Raw genomic sequence first — 20320 nt, forward strand, 5'->3', positions numbered from 1 at the left:
TTTGCCAGTAACAGTGTACTTAATTCAACAATCCTGGTTGCTAGTATTGAAAAAAAAAATGAATCAGGATCTGTTCTGCTACATTATCGCATTCATCGTAATCTCTAGTGCGGCCCAGCCGCTGGAAGTTGCTCAACCTTGGAATTGTTCAACAGGAACGGATCTTTGCTTTTTGACTCCTCCGATGCGTCTTTCTTGGCACGAAGCTTCCGCATACTGCTTCCAGCGTAGTGGAGGCCTAAGTCATTCAAACGATTTCAAGGTTACATTGTTTCGTTATTATTTGATTACTTTTTCCGCATTATCGAAATAGCAATTTGTTTGATATATTTTAGTTAATTCGTAGTTCCCCGATTTGGTCTTCATCAACAAGATTGTGGATAGGTTTGGGATGGGTAGAAAGTCGGCTTCAGTGGATGACTCATGTCCCACGTAATTTCATATAATACCTATTTGAATGAGGACTTCTTGTTATTTAATATTTTCTCGTCCTGCTTTAGATGAAGAAACAAACATAACCGCAATTAGTGAGGAAACTAAATACTTGAAAACGAAAAGCTTTGAGGGCCAATTTTGCTACACGCAAAATAAAGACAACTCCCTCAAGTTAATGAAGTGTTCATCACGACTCAATTTTATCTGCGTCAGGCCGTTAACAGTCAACGAGGAATACTTTCCGAAAAATACGACTTTACTAGGTATAGATATTTGTCAAATTTATTGAGTTTTAATTGTGTCCGATTTTTTGAATAATTAATTTTTCTAACATCTAATTTTTGTGATACGTACAGAAATAAATAATACTTTGCCTGAATTGCTTCCGATGGGAGAATTTTCGAGGATTAAACATTCGGATTTATTTTTAATCGAGCCATCAAGCGAATCCAATTTCAATTTGCACTGTACAGTATCAAACGATACGCTGGCAAAATGTTCAAAGACGCACTACCGTTGGCTTAAAAACGGAGCCTACAAACCAGATGGTGATGGAAAAAAGGTATCGAGTAGTTCTATCTATATACAGTATTATACTTTGGGTACATTTTTATTGTTTATTAATTATTATGTATTGTTCCTATAACATATTTTTCAATCCTCGATCCAGTATTTGTTTGGCGAAGAGACTTTAGCACGCACAGATAACAATACTTTGATTGTGAACTGGCTCGGAAAAGTAGCCTGTGAAATTTTTTGTTTTTCTACGGGGAAAACATACCGATCAGAAGAAATTATTTTGTCTTCACGACAATTTCTTACCGTACGAATCGAATTGATTACGAATAGGTCTATTATTCTTATGGATTTTGCGCAGGCCAAAATATTCATAAAAAATAAAATGAAGGATCGGGTATTTTTTTAATTATTATTATAATTTTTATTTTTTCATACATTTCTGCAATATCTAAATTAATTTTTTGTCCATTGTATGTTGTCCACATTAACCCGGATTCATGTTTAGCTGAAAGATCAATATTCAACAAGTAAAGTGGTACCATCTATTCATATTGACTTACCGCAATTCGTTCCGCATGTTAACAACAGTTTTATCGACACATTCCGTTTCTACGCTCAAATCGGACCTCTGGTAGCTGTAGCGCTAAAACTAAATTATATTAAATTTGTGATTGTAACGCTGCATACGACATTTATTTTAACGCAAGGGCGAAGACGATATTCCTCAACATTTGCCCACCTATTTACTAAGGAATATCGACTTTATCGACGAATCAGAAAAACAAACTTTTGACTGGATTACGAACATTACAATGACTATGGTTAATGACAGGAAACAGGCCGCTATAGTAAGTCACTTTTTGTTCTACCTTATTTATGCATGTGTAATGTAATTATTATTTAATGGACCAAAATTAGAATTTTGTTAGCTGCATGACTCCTTTTGACAAGTACAAGAAACGATGTGTTAAAATAATTCCTCCCCAGCATTTCTCCAAGAGTATTACTCAATGCACAGCTGATTACCAAAATGACGAAACGGACGTTTCGTGGGATTTATTGGGTTGGATAAAGTTCTCACTTGATTGGCTGGACCAGAACAAACACCTCAGCAAGTATTCGACCATAAAATTTAAAGAATTGTGGCTTCCGGTGCAAAGAAGGACGACTCTTGGGCCGCTTTGGCCTGTTTGGCCCTGGAATTTTACAAGTAGCCTACATAATAATGCTAAAAATATTATTTACTATATCCAGTAATTAATTTGGTGTATTAATTGTATCAGGTCTTCAAGGAAGCTCGTGGGGTGATGAAATGAAATCGATTGTCAATCGTTCGGGATTGCAGGCTGATTGGAGCCAGCTCAATGCTTCGCTATCTTGTTTGGCATTAGACACCGAAACCAAATCGTTGAAAAGCGTCTCTTGCCAGAACGCCTTCCCTATGATTTGCGTGAGACCCAAAATGAAATGGAACGAATCTCAATTCCAAGAGTCGAACAGGAATTTTGCATTGCGCGGCCAGTGCCCGTCGGGCTGGTTAACTTCTACGTTAATTTCTGACAGGAATTTGTGTTATAAAATATTTAACAGCTCCGAAACAAATTCAACATTCGACGAAGCTGAAACTGAATGTGAAAAACATCACGGTGCGCGACTTGCTATAGCCAGTCAACCATCGGCACTAGCAGTTTTATTCAACATCTTCTCTATCGACGATCTTATTCAAACGTCCGATTTTTGGATTGGATTAAAGAGGAGCGACAACGGATTCAAATGGATAGATCAATCTGATTGGAATTACGGGAAGGAAACTGGACTGGATATTGGAAATGCAAGCCTTTATAAAGACACTTACGGAGTCTCTTTAATAGTTTTGCCGGAGATTGCTGCCAATGAGATCCACACATCTTCTAGGATCAAGTGGAAAGTCTGGCCCGTTGAGGCTCGCCTTAATGCTTTTATTTGCCAAAAGGAAATAATTCCCCTGCAAGAAAAAGTTCCTGAAATTCGTCTGGACAACACATATCGGCCTGAAATGCTGAACAAGGAAAAGGATTTACTCAATACCGAAGATAAAAATCCAATTGAATCTCCACCGATAGAATGTGAAATGAACAAAACCTCGACTGAATCCGCTCCATCCGGGGTAATTTGTTTCTTTGACAATTCCATCTCAACCGAGATTTTCAATTCTAGCAACGCCGTGATAAATCACAAAGTAAACGAGTCTGATATTCCTGGCGCCATGGAATGGCAAACGGCAGAAATTAGTTGCGAAACCTGGGACGAATGGTCACCTGAAACTATACGTGCTTCATGGATTATCTCTGACAAACCATACGGAAACGAATCATTTTATTCTCTAATTATGTGGCTACGACATCGAACTGTAAATTACTCAAGTGAAATTCACGACGCAACTTTTGAAGCTAGTAGCAGTCAAAGGGCAGCCTTCAAACGATCCTTACATGACATGTTCGTCCGAGAATTCGTCAAACTCTATCCTCTTTACACGGATAGTTTACTCTCTGCTTCTGAACCCGTGGCGTTTGAATCCGAACCTTTTCCCAACCAGCATTTGCTTGTCAAGTATCGCATTCTCATAAATCGGAATTCCTTAATGGGAAGAATGGATGGGTACGGTAATCCTTGGTCACCCGACGACGAGGCAACTATTATGGAGAATGTTCGCAAGTTCTTTTCTGAAAAGTTCAACAGCAGTAGTGATGTTAGACCACCCGGAGCCGATCTCGATTTTCTGAGCGTGCGATCGACAGATTTCTGCCAAGGGGAGATAACGTCGACCAACGGGGAATTAATTGGATTTTCAGGTCAACCACGGAACTTGACTGACGAACTTCATTGGCCGCAATCAACTGTGGGGTCCAGAGTCGCTTCAGCCCCACATTGTGTCACACAAGACGGGGTCATGCTAAGACGGCGATGCCTTGGTGATCGTTCCAGCGGCCTTTATTGGGAATCGCTAGATAGGAATACAAATAAGGTTTTTTCTTAATAAATTCCAAACAAAGATTTACATTTGTCTTTAACTTTGTTTATTTTAGTCGGATGCAAATGGATCACTATGTGTTGAAACTTCAGGATTTTTCCAGATACTTGCTAACATTAACACGAATAACTCAAGTCAAACTCTAGAGACCATTCGTCAAAACATCAGCGATTGGAATCCCATTGTAGCTGAAGTAGATTTACTTGGGAAAACTTTAGTGCAAAGCTGTTCTTACTTTAGTGAGGACCCAAAAGAAGATAACCTCCGCAACATGATAGCCATCATTAAGGAAGTAAAGTTTTAGCAACATTGTGTGTATTTAACTTTTAGGAATTCCCACAATCAACGTATATTTTTGCATTTAATTATAGATAAACGATGTAAAGACGGATATCCTAATTGGGGCTCAAAAGTCGTCTCCATTTTCTTCGAATTTGGCTCAGGCAACCGAAAAAATGCTGGCTACAATCGACGTGACAGATTCCGTCGAAAGTACTACATCACAGCGAAACTTCCCAGTGAAAGAGCCATGCATAGCGGCAGGATCGTGGAATCGTGTGAACGACAGCAACGTTATCGGATTTACTGTGACAACCATCAAAAAGACCATTGTTGAAGCAAGGATTCTTTCGTCATATCCGACAAATGAAGAGATCGAGAAATCAAACGCTGTTGTCTATCTTCCATTCCAAGAAATATCCGAGAAGGAGCAGGTTACGTTCATCGCTTATCCCAACACCCGATTAGTTGACGCTGCAGCAGCGACCGGAGAATTTAAATCCAAAGTTTTTACACCTGATGCATCTCAACGAGACGGATGGTCGCAAAGTGAGGATTTGTATACTGGAAATGGCGGAATGGTTCAAGTTTGTCTGAATCCTGCTCCAGCCCGACTACATATGCATAAACCGATTAAAATTTTATTCAAGCCGAATTGTTCGACTCCGGAAGAAGACAAACACCTCCTCCGCTGCGTGTATTGGGACAATCAAATGGATTCAGGGAATGGTGGTTGGTCTACCGACGGATGCTGGTACGAAGGCACAGATCAAAACGGCATGGAAATTTGTCTGTGCAATCACTTGTCCACCTTCACTCTTCTCATCAGTCGCTCGGAGAAAGAACTGCAGTGCACTGTTCATGGGCATATTTTAAGCGTCATTACTCTTATCGGTTCTTCAGCTTCTATATTAGGACTGTCACTCATTTTGGCTACATTCATCTTATTCCCGTCATGGCGGAAACCTCTGGGTCACAAAATCCTGTTTCAATTATCAGCAGCCTTAATATTTTTACTCTTGACATTCTTCGGTGTAAATTCGGTCAAAAACGTTGACGTTTGCCGATTAGTTGGCATATTCTTGCACTACTTCCTGTTGTCTGGTTTTTGCTGGATGACGGTTGAAGCTTATCATCAATATCAGCGATTCGTCAAAGTGTTTGGAGATTACATGCCTCGGTTTTTGTTGAAAGCGTCAATCGTAGCGTGGGGTTTTCCAATTATTCCCGTCGCTTCTGTTCTTATTTATGACGTGGATTCGTACACAGGAAGCGAAGAGTATTGTTGGTTAAGTCACCCAATCGCCTTTTATTCGGCAGTGCTGGGCCCTCTGGTCTTTCTCATGTTAATAAATCTGACCATATTCGTCTTGGTGGTTAGGAGCATTATCGCCGCCGGACGTGGACTGCGCACCAATCAGACCGAAAGTAAACTGATGAGAGATAAACTTTTGGCTTCCTTCCTGAATTTTGTTTTGTTGGGACTCAATTGGATTTTCGGATTTTTCGCTATCGGCGCAACCAATGGCGTGATTTTCTCCTATTTGTTTTGTATAACATCATCTCTGCAGGGCTTCATCATCTTCGTCCTCTATGTTGGTAGGGATCCATCTGCACGTAAACTGTGGCTGAAATGTTTTGGTCTTGGCAAGTCAGAGAGCCGACCGTTGGAATCAAAAAGCAAATCTTCAGCCCAGTCCAAAACTACTGGAAACTACGAGTCATGTTCTACGACCTTTACATCTAGAAATGATTTCACTTCAACATTTTCTGCCGATGGCGATTTTCAGTACGTTGCGGTAGTGCCATTCCAGATGGAAGTTCGAGAAGCTCAACGAGAAGCGACTACAAATATTATCTAAGATTGCTTCCAACAATTTCCTTTTATCACGATGACCTCTAATATTTTAAGGATTTATCACTATATTAACTGCTATGATAATATTGGAAGAAAATGAATGTCCTGTTCTTACATTTCAATAAAAACTTGTTTTGCAATTATCACAAATGTATTGGCTCAATTAGTACAGGATGGATGAAACTTATATTACAGATCACACCAATCAAAGAGTTAAGACCAGCTGAGTGTACGCGCCTGAATAATGATAAACTTAATTATGAGACATTAAAACGATTTAACCTTCTTCTTCTGATCTCATCTTGATCTGGTTGCATATCATCCGGGTTGAAAGTTCTGGGTGTGTCTTCATTTTGAAGAGTCTCGTAGCTTCGTCTTATTGCTTCATCATAATCGGCATCGTTGATGTCACTCCCAACTCTCCACCCATAAGTACTCGGCTGAGCAGCTCCGTATCCACTCACTCCCGAGCCCCAGTCACTGTAACTACGCGGCTGAGCCATTTGCGGGCCACTCACAAATCCAATGGCGTCAATGGGAAGATCCATGATGAACTTTAAAGGCCCTTGAGTGTAGGCAACGCCCACTAAAATGCCGGCCAAGTGGCCCACAAACGAGGTGTTGGGAACCATCAGCTGAATTGCAATCAATTCCAACCATACAGCGTACTTCCCAGAGACGCGGATACCAAAGTACCTACGATATCCGCTTTCCCAGTAAGATGTCGTCAAGACTTTAAGGGCGAATATGACTCCAGAAAATCCAATGGCACATGTTTTATAGTGCTGTTTGTCATGAAGCAATTCACTTAATAGCACTTCCAGTCCCACATAGGTGACACTAGTCAGCACGGTGAACACACTCAAGAGGTAGGCAAAGTAGGGGCTTCCGAAGTGCCTCTCCAATGATCTACCTTTCGACAGGAATGAGAGCATATTGTAGTAGAGATGAAGATCATCAGCATGCTCCAAGGCAGACAGCACTAGACGTTCATACTCCCTCCACTTCAATACAGCCTGGGCACTAAGGCAGACCCCACCAGCATCCCATGAAACCGGTATCAAACCCATAAATAAGCAAACCTGAAATGAAAGAGGTGACAATATTAATCAACCAAATTTAATCATGCAACCATCAATAAACCATTACCTGGCCTGCCACCACTAAAATTGTAACTGGTGGAAATGTTTCCAGCCCAGTGTTGAGCAGTTGCCACATGAGTAACAACACACCCATTTCGATTCCTCTTCGTTGTCTTGCCATTTCTCGGATTTGAAAGATGTCGTTCCGGCAGTTATAACTAAACGAGTATCATTCAACGTGTGTGTGAGTGTTTTAGTCTTTTGGGCAGCATACACACTGACAAGATGATTTTAAGACACAACTTATCGTCATCACTGTGATGGTTGCATCAGTTTGTTTACATGTTGCAGTGCGTTCAGCGCCATCTAGTATTGAATTTAAACTGTAGAAAGAAAAAAGCGCCAAGAATTGATTTAAGTTTTCAGTTTTGTATTACATTTTTAAAATTCGTTTCGTATATTTTCACCAAAGAAATAACATCCACGACTGCATCATTACACATTAGAGGCAAATAGTATATAATAATTAAAGGCATTCTAAACAAACTGAAATCATTTCCTCAGTCCTAACCAATATTGAGGCGTTGACAGAATATCAGTTTTCTTTAACAAACTTGTTTGCTTCGGCGCCAACAGGATTCTAGTCGAAGGTAAAACAAGTGGTTGCACATATTGCAAACACTCTTGACTGACGACGCCTTTAGTTTTGATCGCTTGGGGTGCGTCCAGCCGGCAATTCAATTCCCGCAATGACCGTTTAATATCGTCCATCCGAGTGTTTAGATCATCCAGAGTAGAGTTCCATTTTCCAACTAATTTGGTGGTTTGAGTTTCTTCCGTTTCTTTGTCAATGGCTGCTTGCCTATTAGTATCTTGCTGTTGTCCGAATCCCCAGATTGTCAATACGTTGGCAACAATCGATAGAAGAAACTCTGCCATATCGCTTGCTGAGGCTAAAGTAGGATCGGTTATGCCAAGGATCTCAGATGCTGCTTTATTTTCAATTGCCAGTGGGTCTTTACTGGTTTTCTCACCATGTTTTACCAATAAAGAATCTGAAATAAAAAGTACAATAAATTCTATAAAACCGCTGTAGCAATTCAACTGATTGTGTCATTATACTTTGGTTGGAATCGATGGATTTAATAACTGCTCCTTCTGAATTAGTCACAATCAGCAGCAACACGAACAATAGAACGAAACCCGCGGTTCGCAAGTTGGAATTGTTGGCCATTTTAAAATGGGATTGCAGCGCACTAAGTCTTAACGAGCTTTTACTTCTGCTATAGTGTTCTTGGGAAGGACACTTGCGACTGACTCTCTATCCTTTTATACCACAGGTACTATATGTTTCGCGGACAATGTTCAGCTCGCTCTTAAGAAGTAAGACTCGCGTTCTTCAACAAGTTCACTTATACAAACGAAATTGGATCTGTTTGCCTTTTGTAAGGTATATGGTCGACCTTTCATGTTAAGTTTTTGACTGAATAGACATAGATCCTAAAAGGCGTACGTGAATTAAATTCACCCCAAGGCTTTTGCACTGGAAGCCAGACTTGATAGCGATCTGTGTGGTTGAGATAGGTCAATGAGGTTCTGGAAAATAAGCGGTCTAAAAATAGGTCAGCGTTCGGCAGGTCAGCATCCGCAAAAGGTCAACGTTCCCAATCGTTCCATAGGTCAGTAACCGTACGATATCCCGACCTGCGTAGGACAATAAATTCATAACGGAAAATATTCGCAATAACCTTTTATCTTATAACTTACTTAAAAATTTATTTTCCGTTCTACGGCACTATTTTCCACTGGGTTTTAAGAAGAAATAATTTAACTTAGTTTATTTGGAGTAAAAGTAAATGGTCTCCGACGGTATCTACATTTATAGTCATCTGAAGTCCTATATATAAGTTCTATACCAGTAAATCGTCCGTAAAGTATAATTTTTTCGTAAGATTGCATTGGTTGATAAGAAATTAATTGAAAATCGGATAAAAATTAAGCAAGTTGATAACTAGGGTTATATTTAGGGAATCAATAAAACGGAAGTTATATAAGAAATCATAAAATATAGATGTTCAAAATTAAACCAAAAAAGATATCTGCATGTAACGTAATATGGTATGCAATAAGCTAAAATAAGAGAGGAAAGAGAAAACCAATCCATAAGCTTCGGTGTACAATTACAATCAATCAAAACCATTTGAATCATGTTTGGCCATGTTAATGCAACAGGGAGTATCCGTTTCCATATCTCGTTCCCTGCTCATTTTGATGTAATTTTCATCCAATTTCATTAGCTCGAGCACGGCATGAGGTTCCAGTTGGGCGTAAAACATCTTTTCCAGCTCGTGGAAAATGGGTCGTTGTAGAGGTTCCGAGCGCCAACAGGAATACATGATCGCGCTGACAAACTCGGGTGCGTTTGTGGGTTTTTTGAGTCGCCTCCCCATCAACAAAATTCGTACCAAGAAATCTTTGTTCGCCTTGGCGTACACGGTATATGGTGTTTCCCCCAAGGTGAACAGTTCCCACAGAACCACACCAAAGGACCACACGTCAGACTGATGGCTGAATAGCCCATCTTTCAGCGCTTCAATCGCCATCCATTTAATTGGTAACAACTCCTGGTTAAGTAATATGACAATTTTGAATTTACATTAAGAATATACTGAAAATAGCAGTGCTACATACTTCGTTATTCCGGGATTCAGTGCCGGAATGAGTTTGTAGTGACATGCCGAAATCCGACACTTTAACAATGTTATTAGCGGTAAGAAGGATATTACGTAACGCTAAATCTCTATGTAAAACCTACGTTTTAAACAATCATTTACTGTTTGACGAATTTAACGACTTAAGTGTAATACCTTTTTGACAACAAGATATGCCATAGCGCGAGAAATTTGATATGCCCAGTAAATGAGATTGCGAGTGCTGAAAGTGCGGTTCTCGGTATTATTTTGACCGTGAAAATGATTCCGAGGCATCAGGTTCCCGGATTCGTTCAATTCGCCGAAAAATCTGTGACGAAAAGTTATCAGATGTGCACGCAAATTACTGAACGGGCAATACTCGAAGACGATCAACAAAGGTTCTGCGAAATCAAATCAGGAATGATTTTATTATTTTCAAAAGTTGTTATTTTGTCAATAATTATATGCTTCACCTTTATTCGTGTATTTTGTGCAGGCGCCTAGAAGATGGACGATATTGAGGTGACGTCCAAGTTGGGACAAAATTTTGAATTCCTCTAGCAGACCGTGTTTAGCTTTAAAGTCGTCATTTGAATGAACAGTTTTTACCGCCACTGTAGTCACGGGTTCATTGGGTACGATCCCTTTTGCTTCTGCTTTCAGGATGCGTCCAAAGCAACCGACATCCAATTGAGATTCTGTTGAATTATTCATTAAAATTAGTTAGAATACTCCAATTAAAAAAATTAAAGCAAAACGACGAAAATTAAGTATACAATTTCACTTACGTAATTTTAAACGACATCGAGGGAATTCCCAGCGAGGGTCTTCAGCCGTTTCTTTTTCTCGCGATTCTAATTTAATCTTTAATTCATTCAACGTTATTAATTTCCCCGTAAAATGTTTGATTTAATTTGAATAAGAAAAAGTTCTTTATTGCACCTTGATCAGAACTATCGCCAAGCTAAACAGAGTAATAAATCCAAGAAATGCAATTGTTGAAGAAAGAATAAACGACGTCGAAAATTGAAAATCGCCCGTTTCCGATTCTGTTGCGGGAGGTCGTTCTAAAAATAAAAGATTGCTCAGATAGGTTGGAAAGGATTTGATACAATATACAAAATAGCTTCGTTTATACCGTCGTCTGGACAGGGGATGATTTTAAATCGTACACCCCATTGAATTTCTGACACGTTAAATGATCGTTTTTCCGCCCGACATTCATAGATACCCTCAACATTCGCTATTTGAGCTGGGTCCAATAAACGGAATCCCTGAAGCGCATCATGTGTCGAAATTCGGCAAATCTTATCTTTGGCATCCTGCTTTTCCTTAGGCGGGCAGACGATCCTCGTCTGAGTGCCGAAAAACATGCAACAGGTTACACATTTCACGAACAACAACACGATGTTTTTGTTCCACTTAAACTTTCGATTAGCTGTTTAGGACGAAAGTGCCGCTGAATATCAGATGATGTTTGAAGATGAACTTACCGTGTTCAAGTCCGTCGTGTTTTTCAGGAAAATCTTTTGGAGTAACTGAATCCTGACGACCGGATGTGTCGGCTTGCACGGAATTACGGATTCAACCCCATCAATTTGGTAAACAGGTTTCATGGTTGGAAACAAATGATACGGATCTAACAAAATAAGTGTCTCTGCTTACTTCTGAGTCAATCAAGGATGTAATACAGTTTAAGTATAGTAAAGGAATATTTTATACCTTCAACGAAAATGTAAATGTAATGATTTGACGTCTTTGTTCGGCAACTATACGACCCCGTTTTTAAATAGCTTCCTTTTTGTACTGCCAAGTTGGCATTGAAGATACCATTAATTTTTTTAATGCTAACCAAAAAACGACCGTTGTGGGATTTATTCTGTTTGTAATGATCAAGCTAGACAATAACGCAGGTTCTTTTTTGAAAGAGTCTTAGTGTTATTTTTTTTTTACCTTGATTTTCAGATTGAAATTTATCGGACAAGTGAAGCTGGCATCGTGACTTATACAATTGATTGTGAATGGTTTTTCACTGATTCTATGATCTTCTAAATTGTTAGGCAACGATGGTTTCAGCGGTGGCGCGGCTACTCCAAACGACAAGCTAACTGAGCGTTTCAAAAATTCGTTATAGAAGACGATAAATGTAATGAAAAGTTATTTAAAATTGAATGATATTCACTGATAATTATTATAGTAATAAGCCTTTGATTCTGTTAGAGCACGGAAGATTCGGAACACGAAAGATTATTGACTTACTTGAGGTGATGAGAATCAGCGCAGACTTTTTCGCTAAATTTGAATTTTGATAGAAATAAGCACGACGTTGAAAACTCATTTTGTTTGACGCAATAATTATTCACTTTACTTACAGCTTACTAGCCTATATTGAACAAGACCGCTAATCTTCAATATTGGTCCATTAATGTCCATAAATCAACTGTGTCACTATCCTATACCATCTCGAGACCCAACCGGCAAGCACCCGTTTTCAATCTATCAAACATATTATCAACGACACCAATTTTTGGCACACGAGCAGCTGACCGGTTATTGGCTAATGAGAAAAGCGCAACTTAAAAACATTTAAATTGATGGACAGGGCGACAAGGACGATTTATAGAAACTAACACCATTATTTTCTCTGTTTATTTAGCCACACAAAACTTTCTACATACATTAAGCTGACTTTTATGCGTTATTTACTATTGCGTGAAATTTAATTATGGATGCAAACCAAAATTATAGATGTCACTACTTACCACGCGCCGCCGTTACGTTCGACTGGTCGTCCGGTATTTTATTGACACAATGACTAGCAAGTTAGTGCGAGTTACGAGCTTACGACAACGAGAGCCTAATCAGCGTGTGCCAGTCTTACATTCAATCAGTGTGATTATGGTCTTATAACGAAGCGAATCATTTTTTAATAAAAGAGACTCTTTTCTTTCAGCTAAAAGAAATGGCTGATCGAAGTCGTGCGCCAATTATTGGCTTGGGAGTTCTACTCATTGCATTTGCAATGAAAGATTTTTTTCTCCCGGCTGATGTGCAGCCAGAAGAAAATTCGGTGCAATCTAAAGAAATTCCAAGCTTGCATTTTAATCGATTCGCTGGGCCTTCAATAAAGTTCACCTTTTGGTAAAAATAATGTGAATTTTTCTGTTATTCATGTTCATAAATTAATAATCAACCTTAACAGTTCTTCCTGAGGTTACCGCAAGGTATTTGAGCAGTATGCTGTAATTCTGCAACAGAAATACCCATCTTTGGCAATCGAAGGAGAGAACCATCCTCCACCCTATTTAAACCAAAAGATTGCATCTATTTTGGTATGTCTGTTTTAAACATACAGTTAATAAACTCCCTTTTTTATCATGATATAATTGCTTGTTTCAGGGAATTTTGAAAATACTGCTCATCCTTGTAGTGGTGTCGGGAACCAATATTTTTGAGCATTTAGGTGTGCAAACTCCCTCAGTTTGGGAGTGGACTCAGCAGAACAAATTTTATGCGTGCTTGATGACTTTCTTTCTATGCAATGCTGTTGAGGGCCAATTAATTTCAACTGGAGCATTTGAAATCACATTAAATGGTGAGATTTCATTGAATTCATTACTTCCCTATTAACTTACCTACTTATCATTATTTTTGTTACAGATGTTCCACTTTGGTCTAAAATGGAAACTGGTAGAGTTCCTCAACCCCCTGAACTTTTTCAGATGATTGATAACCATCTGAATATGGCTAGCCCCCAACTAAGCTTGGATTCATAATGTGTGCTGTGTGGTGTGGTGTTAATTGTTACATCTTGTTTGAGTCTATAGCCTTTGTAGATATGATGATTCCTTTAAAAAGTAGTGGAAACTACTGGAAGCGATCGGATGTTTACCTACACAAGTGCTTTGTATAAGAACATGAATGACAATCTAACACTTTTTCCCCCATCCTCCATTCTTCATTCCATTTTAGTAAATAAAAACCTCTAGTCTATGGATATTCTTGGTTTTAAAACAACAGTAAACTGGTTAAAGTTAAACAAAGCTCCTGAATATAGCTTTCCTTATATTTTATATAATAGTTTATTCAGAATATAAATAAGTCTTCGGAAGTGGTCGTGGTGGCTAAGCATAAATCCTTCTTAATTTATTTGCGATATTGGGTTTCAATGAAACCAAGCTGAGAGAATTTGATTCCGAGATTACAACGAAATTATGTAAGTCCTTCCGAAGTCCTTTCTCTTTTAATAACCTTTTTAATAAGAGCTAAGATATCCCTAATAATACGACAATGCGCACGGCGATGTGGCACAGATATGCATAAATACATTTATATTAGTAAAATTAGCAAGGAGCATGCTACTGTCTGACTGAGTGACTGACTCAAAGCGCATAATTCATTATGAGTTCTTCAGTGAATGTGACTTTTTACTTTTAGACTTTTAGTGCCTTTTTTTAAATATTCAACACAATTTTCTGCCAACCCCAGCTATTATTATGAGCATTTTTTGAACGGAAATGAAACAAACGAATAATTTTTTTATCAATGATATTTAATTAAGTCTTTTTCTTGTGAGTGGCCAATGTCGATGCGTATTTTAAAAAGAATAAAAAATGCGTGGAGGTGATTTCCATTTTTCATTGTCCTTCAGATGGATGTGTTTCAATTTAGCCGCTAGATGGCAAAATACAACGTTGAGTTTTCTGAGGAAGAGAAGGAAAGAGAGGTTAGCCTTTAGGTTGCCCTGTTTTTTTTGCTTACAAGGGGGGCCAACTAGTTTGATGGAAACGTTTTAAAGGTTTCGGAACTATCAATATTTGGCCGATACTTGTATTTTTTTCGTTTCGTTATTTAAATTTGAGTCAGTTTCACGATGATGAAAGGTGGTCTCGGCGGCGGTTCAAAGAAAGAAGGAAAAATGCGAATTCGTGCATTCCCTGTAAAGTTTATTATAACACTTCATTCTGGCATTAGAATATCTTTGTTATTGTTTTCTTGTTTCTCTCAATAAAGATGACGATGGACGAGAGGTATGTGGAAAATATTTGGAGTTTACTGAAGAATGCCATTCAAGAAATTCAGAAGAAGAATAACTCTGGTCTCAGTTTTGAAGAACTTTACCGAAATGCATACACAATGGTTCTACACAAACATGGAGAGAGATTGTACAATGGCCTTAGAGAAGTTGTTACTCATCATTTAGAATCTAAAGTAATATCTTTCTTGTTCAAAAAATTTGCAATTTACTAAAGATTTTGCCTGATCACTTTCACATAGGTTCGTCAAGATGTGCTGGCTTCCTTAAACAACAATTTCCTTCACATTCTAAATCAAGCATGGAGTGATCATCAAACATCTATGGTTATGATTCGTGACATCCTCATGTACATGGACAGAGTTTATGTTCAACAAAATAATGTTGATAATGTTTACAATCTTGGATTGATAATTTTTCGTGATCAAGTAAGTGCCTAATCCAATAGTTTATTGTTGGATTTGATTTTAATTGAACTTTCTATAAGGTTGTTCGTTATGGAGGCATTCGTGACCATTTAAGGCATATTCTTTTGGAAATGGTTGTCAGAGAGCGTAAAGGAGAAGTTGCAGATAAGCTTTCTGTTAGAGCAGCTTGTCAAATGCTCATGGTGCTGGGTATAGACAGTCGAGCTGTCTATGAAGAGGATTTTGAAAGACCTTTTCTTTCTCAATCTGCAGAATTCTACAGGGTACAAAAACTTGGTTGTTAACTTTTCTCCAATTTATTTATTTATTTTTTACTTTGCTTTCACAGTCTGAGAGTCAGCGGTTTTTAGGAGAGAATTCAGCTTCAGTTTACATAAAGAAAGTCGAGGCGCGCATTAATGAAGAATCGGAAAGAGCCAAACATTATTTGGATGAGTCGACCGAGCAGCGTATTGTTGCAGTAGTTGAAGAGGAACTTATACAGAAACACATGAAAACGATTGTTGAGGTGTGTAAAACTAAGACTAGTGTGTTTAAAAAAATGCTATACAGAAAAATAATTCTTGTTTTCACACTAGATGGAAAATTCTGGTGTAGTACACATGTTAAAATGTCAGAAAACTGACGACTTACACTGCATGTACAAGTTGTTGGGTCGTGTAGCGGATGGTTTGCGAACCATGGCTAGTTGTGTCAGCGCGCATTTACGAGAAGAAGGCAAAGCACTGGTTAATGTCGACGAATCCGGTGCCAATGCATTGAATTTTGTCCAGGTATTTTTATTAAAATTTACCTTTTTTCTCTCTGTAATAATGATTTCTTTCATTTTGATTTCTTTTGACACTATAGAGTCTATTAGATCTTAAGGATCGCTATGATACATTTCTGGGAAAATCCTTCGTAAACGATCCAATCTTTAAGAAAATGATCTCTTCAGATTTTGAATATTTTCTTAATTTGAATTTGAAATCTCCCGAATATCTATCACTCTTTATCGATGACAAGCTCAAGAAGGGCGTTAAAGGAATGACAGAGCAGGACATAGAACTGGTGCTCGACAAAACCATGGTTTTGTTCCGTTTTCTCCAGGAAAAGGATATTTTCGAGCGTTATTATAAACAACATTTGGCCAAGCGCCTGCTGCTGAACAAATCTGTTAGCGATGATAGCGAGAAGAACATGATTTCTAAGCTGAAGGTAATTTATTCATTCCCAATTTATTGAGCTCGTACTAACATTTTAATTACTATGTTAGACTGAATGTGGGTGTCAATTTACCTCGAAATTAGAGGGCATGTTCAAGGATATGTCTATCTCCAACATGCTCATGGAAGACTTCAAAAATCACATTCAAACTTCTGGGGTAAGAAATATCCAGTAAAAAAATGCAATTATAAAACGGCCTTCCAACCATCGATTATTGATTAGACCTCCCTTTACGGAGTGGACTTGAGTGTTCGCGTACTAACAACTGGATTCTGGCCAACACAATCGTCAGCTACTTGTACACTACCATTGGCACCACGCAACGCTTTTGAGGTCTTTCGTCGATTTTATTTAGCAAAGCACAGTGGGCGACAGTTGACGCTACAACCCGCTCTAGGGTCGGCTGATCTGAGCGCAATCTTTTATGGACCTAGACGAGAGGAGTCTGAGACAAAAGAAAAAGCGTAAGAACATTTATATCTTGAATCTATATACTGAGCATATCTTATCGAATGTTTCGATTGATTCCATGAAGTGATGGCCCCAGCTCGTCAACACCCTCGGCATCAGCTAATGGACCGCGAAAACACATAATCTCCGTTTCAACCTATCAGATGTGTATTCTTATGCTGTTTAACACCCGAGATAGGCTAACTTACGAAGTAAGAGCACGTAGAACTTAAATGATTTCTTATTCATCATATTTGATGCTGTTTATAGGATATCATGAATGAAACTGACGTTCCGAAAAAAGATCTGGATCGTGCATTGCAATCGCTTGCGATGGGCAAACCGACTCAACGCGTTCTTGTCAAAAGTCCCAAGGGTAAAGACATCCTCCCGAGTTCTATCTTTGCCGTCAACGATAGTTTCACGTCAAAACTCCACAGGTTTGTTTTACAATTGATCTAGAAAATTTATTATTTGACGACCAACAATATTGAATTGCAGAGTGAAGATCCAGACAGTCGCAGCCAAGGGAGAATCAGAGCCTGAAAGAAAAGAGACGCGTTCCAAGGTCGACGAAGACCGAAAACACGAAATTGAAGCAGCCATTGTACGCATTATGAAAGCAAGAAAATCTATGCAGGTAAACTACACCGTAAAATTTGAAATGGGGTGGGTCGCTGACTTTTATTGTTATTAGCACAACTTGTTGGTAAGCGAAGTTACTGAACAATTGAAAAGCCGGTTTCTGCCTTCGCCAGTTATCATTAAGAAACGAATTGAAGGCTTAATTGAACGTGAATACTTGGCTCGCACTCCTGAGGACAGGTGCTATAAGAAACATTTTATTTTATCAAAGATTTTTGAGCTAAAAATTTTTTTTACTTATTTTTATAGGAAAGTGTATACATATGTGGCCTAGTTCAATTCGAGTTTGCTTCCTTAAAATTAAACTGGTTTTCCCAATTGCCTAACTGAATTTTCGATAAGACATTGGTTTGCTGCGCGATGATTTTTGTAAATAAAGTTTTTCGCTATTGGAAAAACATGTCTTGTACTCTTGTCCTCAAGTTAAGTTTCAATAAGAACTATGAACCAACTTTAAAATTGGATGAATGAATACAACATAACTTAACGTTTGACTTCAGTTTTTTTTTCTCAACAAATGTAATGTATCAGATGCGAAATGCGAATGAAATTTAACAAAATATTTTGGTCTGCTCCGACGTGTATTGGTAGGAGGTACAAGATGACAACATGTTTAATCATCACCCTTAATTTCAACTTTGCCACCACGAATACGACCAGTTCGCCTGGCAGCGATAAGACCAACTTTGCGACCAGCAGGAGTACTCCTCTTGACGGTGGAAGCTTTACCAATGTGTTGATGGTTACCACCTCCGTGGGGATGCTCAACGGGGTTCATGGCTACACCTCTGACAATTGGCCAGCAGTTACGCTTAGCCTTGTACTTGTGGTAAGCACGTCCAGCCTTCAAGATGGGCTTGTCGATACGTCCACCACCAGCAACAATACCTACCGAGAAAACAGAAAGTGATTAAGAATTGGTCTTGAAAAGATCAAGATTAATAATATTTTGATCTGCTCAGTAACAGCCTCTAGTTAAAGATCATTATTCTCATAGATGGATGAATTGCATTTCATCATAGCCCAAAGTATTTATAACGCGTTTTTCGAATTCAACTTACCAACCATGGCACGGTTGCTGGAAGAAACGACTTTCTTAGCTCCAGAAGGCAGCTTAACACGGGTCTTTTTCGTGTCAGTGTTGTGTCCAATAACGGTGGCGTAGTTACCAGATGTACGGGCAAGGGTACCTCGGTCACCGTGTTGCTCCTCAACGTTGCAGACAATAGTACCTTCAGGCATGGTGCCAACAGGTAAAACATTGCCAATCTGGAGGGTAGCTGTATTAAGATAAAAAACAAATTTACTTTCTTTTCCTTTCAGACAAACACTAAAAATAATAGTATTTAATTTTCTCAGAAACAACCTCTAGATGAATGATTATCATAGACCCTCAGCATTGGATATTAAGTTTACATCACTGTGTTCCCATATTTTAAAAACCAAGGTGTTATGCATACCTTTCTTGCCGCAGTAGATGAATTGGCCAGTGTACATGCCCTCAACAGCCAAGAAGTTCTCTTTCCTGGTCTTGTACCTGTAGGGGTCACGGAAGTGGACCACAGCTAGGGGAGCTCCACGACCAGGATCATGGATGATGTCCTAATTTAGAAAATGTTTTTCGTTAACCACTTGTCAGAACTGACAGTAAAAGTTACAAGTTAAATAGAGTTCTCAGAAACAACCTCTAGATGAATGAATATCATAGCCCCTCAGCATTGGATTATATGTTTACATCACTGCTTTCCCCCCACATTGTCAAACTCATTTCTGATCCAAGAAACATACCTTGACGACTCCCTTGATGTATCCATGACGTTCAGCGAAATCTTCAGGGCGAAACTTGGGTGCTCCCTTACGATGCTTCGTATGGGACTTGAAAATACCTCCGGCACCTTTACGTTGGGCACGAATAACACGACCCATCTTGGTTTTATATGTTGAAGGTTACAAGCGGCGAAGTAAATTCAGCCTGTCAAATTAAAAAAGACAACCTATATTATTTCAATGCAATCAACGAGTTGAGAGCAAGACGAATCTTTTAGAATTCTTTCTCGCAATGTCTAGAAAAAGATGTTTAACATTTACTTGGATTCAGAAACAAATTTTACTCACCAAAATGCCGCAACCTTTCCAACGAGAGCTAGAAGAAGACAGATGGAGCTGGCTACGTTGCCTTCCTTCATCGAGGATCGATTCAATTACGCATCGATATAAAGTTGAATCCTTAAACACATTAACTAAACTTCTTCAAATTTAATTTAAAAGTCCGTTCTTATCGTCTTGTAACTGAGTTACGGAACTGAAAATAATTTAGAATGAAATAACACGACATTTTTCAAATTGTACATGTAGTTGGCTTACTTCATAACAAAAAATAGCGCTAAGAAGAAAGAGCTAGTGAAGTTGAATTCAATCTCACCGGCTATGTTCCTAAATTCATTTTACTTTTGAATGCTTTACTATTGTATAATTTGAATTATCGAGTACATGAGAGTAGGGCCTACTAGTGCATCGCTGAATACGTTGCGTTATAATCAAATTTTAACATTTGAAAATGGTATATTTCATATTATACACGATTTTCATTATTAAAAACTATGGCTTTTCTTCAGTATTTAGCTTATATAAGTTTTCATTACATAAAGTAATATTAAGATAAAAAATTAAAATAGAGTAT

General features: G+C 38.5%; 7 protein-coding genes across 8 annotated transcripts; 3 read left to right on the top strand and 4 right to left on the bottom strand.

Annotated features, from left to right (window-relative positions):
• The first annotated feature begins 22 nt into the window (after positions 1-22).
• LOC124336011 lies at positions 23-6240 on the top strand. Of its 2 annotated transcripts, none has more exons than XM_046789572.1 (11): positions 23-262; positions 336-432; positions 501-698; positions 792-997; positions 1106-1348; positions 1460-1585; positions 1662-1802; positions 1942-2164; positions 2238-3958; positions 4020-4256; positions 4336-6240. In XM_046789572.1, exons 1-11 carry the CDS (start codon positions 59-61, stop codon positions 6103-6105), a joined length of 5166 nt encoding a protein of 1721 aa, XP_046645528.1. In that variant the 5' UTR covers positions 23-58; the 3' UTR covers positions 6106-6240. The 2 variants fall into 2 exon arrangements, with proteins under 2 accessions (XP_046645528.1, XP_046645527.1); XM_046789571.1 differs by having other exon boundaries at positions 1873-2164; positions 4336-6239.
• On the bottom strand, positions 6234-7526 carry LOC124336357 (rhomboid-related protein 4-like). Its single transcript, XM_046790132.1, has 2 exons — positions 7251-7526; positions 6234-7183 (listed from the first exon to the last, which is right to left on the bottom strand). Exons 1-2 carry the CDS (start codon positions 7362-7364, stop codon positions 6359-6361), a joined length of 939 nt encoding a protein of 312 aa, XP_046646088.1. The 5' UTR covers positions 7365-7526; the 3' UTR covers positions 6234-6358.
• Positions 7527-7660: 134 nt separating this feature from the next.
• LOC124336473 lies at positions 7661-8600 on the bottom strand. The gene is made up of 2 exons (XM_046790300.1): positions 8306-8600; positions 7661-8238 (listed from the first exon to the last, which is right to left on the bottom strand). Exons 1-2 carry the CDS (start codon positions 8415-8417, stop codon positions 7736-7738), a joined length of 615 nt encoding a protein of 204 aa, XP_046646256.1. The 5' UTR covers positions 8418-8600; the 3' UTR covers positions 7661-7735.
• A 458-nt stretch (positions 8601-9058) lies between these two features.
• Positions 9059-12288, bottom strand: LOC124336134 (fibroblast growth factor receptor 3-like). Its single transcript, XM_046789809.1, has 11 exons — positions 12136-12288; positions 11830-11984; positions 11599-11755; positions 11370-11515; positions 11015-11231; positions 10819-10943; positions 10665-10740; positions 10350-10574; positions 10051-10277; positions 9875-9994; positions 9059-9807 (listed from the first exon to the last, which is right to left on the bottom strand). Exons 1-11 carry the CDS (start codon positions 12212-12214, stop codon positions 9370-9372), a joined length of 1965 nt encoding a protein of 654 aa, XP_046645765.1. The 5' UTR covers positions 12215-12288; the 3' UTR covers positions 9059-9369.
• A 550-nt stretch (positions 12289-12838) lies between these two features.
• On the top strand, positions 12839-13873 carry LOC124336710 (thioredoxin reductase-like selenoprotein T). Its single transcript, XM_046790490.1, is given in 4 exon segments — positions 12839-13017; positions 13079-13208; positions 13276-13471; positions 13537-13873. Coding segments are annotated over 4 exon segments (621 nt in total). The 3' UTR covers positions 13653-13873.
• Positions 13874-14631: 758 nt separating this feature from the next.
• Positions 14632-18134, top strand: LOC124336106 (cullin-3-A-like). The gene is made up of 14 exons (XM_046789757.1): positions 14632-14815; positions 14890-15087; positions 15154-15339; positions 15399-15602; positions 15668-15847; positions 15918-16112; positions 16189-16536; positions 16595-16702; positions 16768-17009; positions 17081-17207; positions 17266-17435; positions 17497-17635; positions 17693-17820; positions 17890-18134. The coding sequence occupies exons 1-14, from the start codon at positions 14750-14752 to the stop codon at positions 17912-17914; spliced, it is 2316 nt and encodes a 771-aa protein (XP_046645713.1). The 5' UTR covers positions 14632-14749; the 3' UTR covers positions 17915-18134.
• A 68-nt stretch (positions 18135-18202) lies between these two features.
• On the bottom strand, positions 18203-19838 carry LOC124336414 (60S ribosomal protein L8). Its single transcript, XM_046790219.1, has 5 exons — positions 19756-19838; positions 19429-19612; positions 19101-19242; positions 18702-18920; positions 18203-18528 (listed from the first exon to the last, which is right to left on the bottom strand). Exons 2-5 carry the CDS (start codon positions 19564-19566, stop codon positions 18254-18256), a joined length of 774 nt encoding a protein of 257 aa, XP_046646175.1. The 5' UTR covers positions 19567-19612; positions 19756-19838; the 3' UTR covers positions 18203-18253.
• Positions 19839-20320: the final 482 nt, after the last annotated feature.

This window comes from Daphnia pulicaria, chromosome 4 (genome assembly GCF_021234035.1).
Source record: "Daphnia pulicaria isolate SC F1-1A chromosome 4, SC_F0-13Bv2, whole genome shotgun sequence".
NCBI classification, from domain to species: domain Eukaryota; kingdom Metazoa; phylum Arthropoda; class Branchiopoda; order Diplostraca; family Daphniidae; genus Daphnia; species Daphnia pulicaria.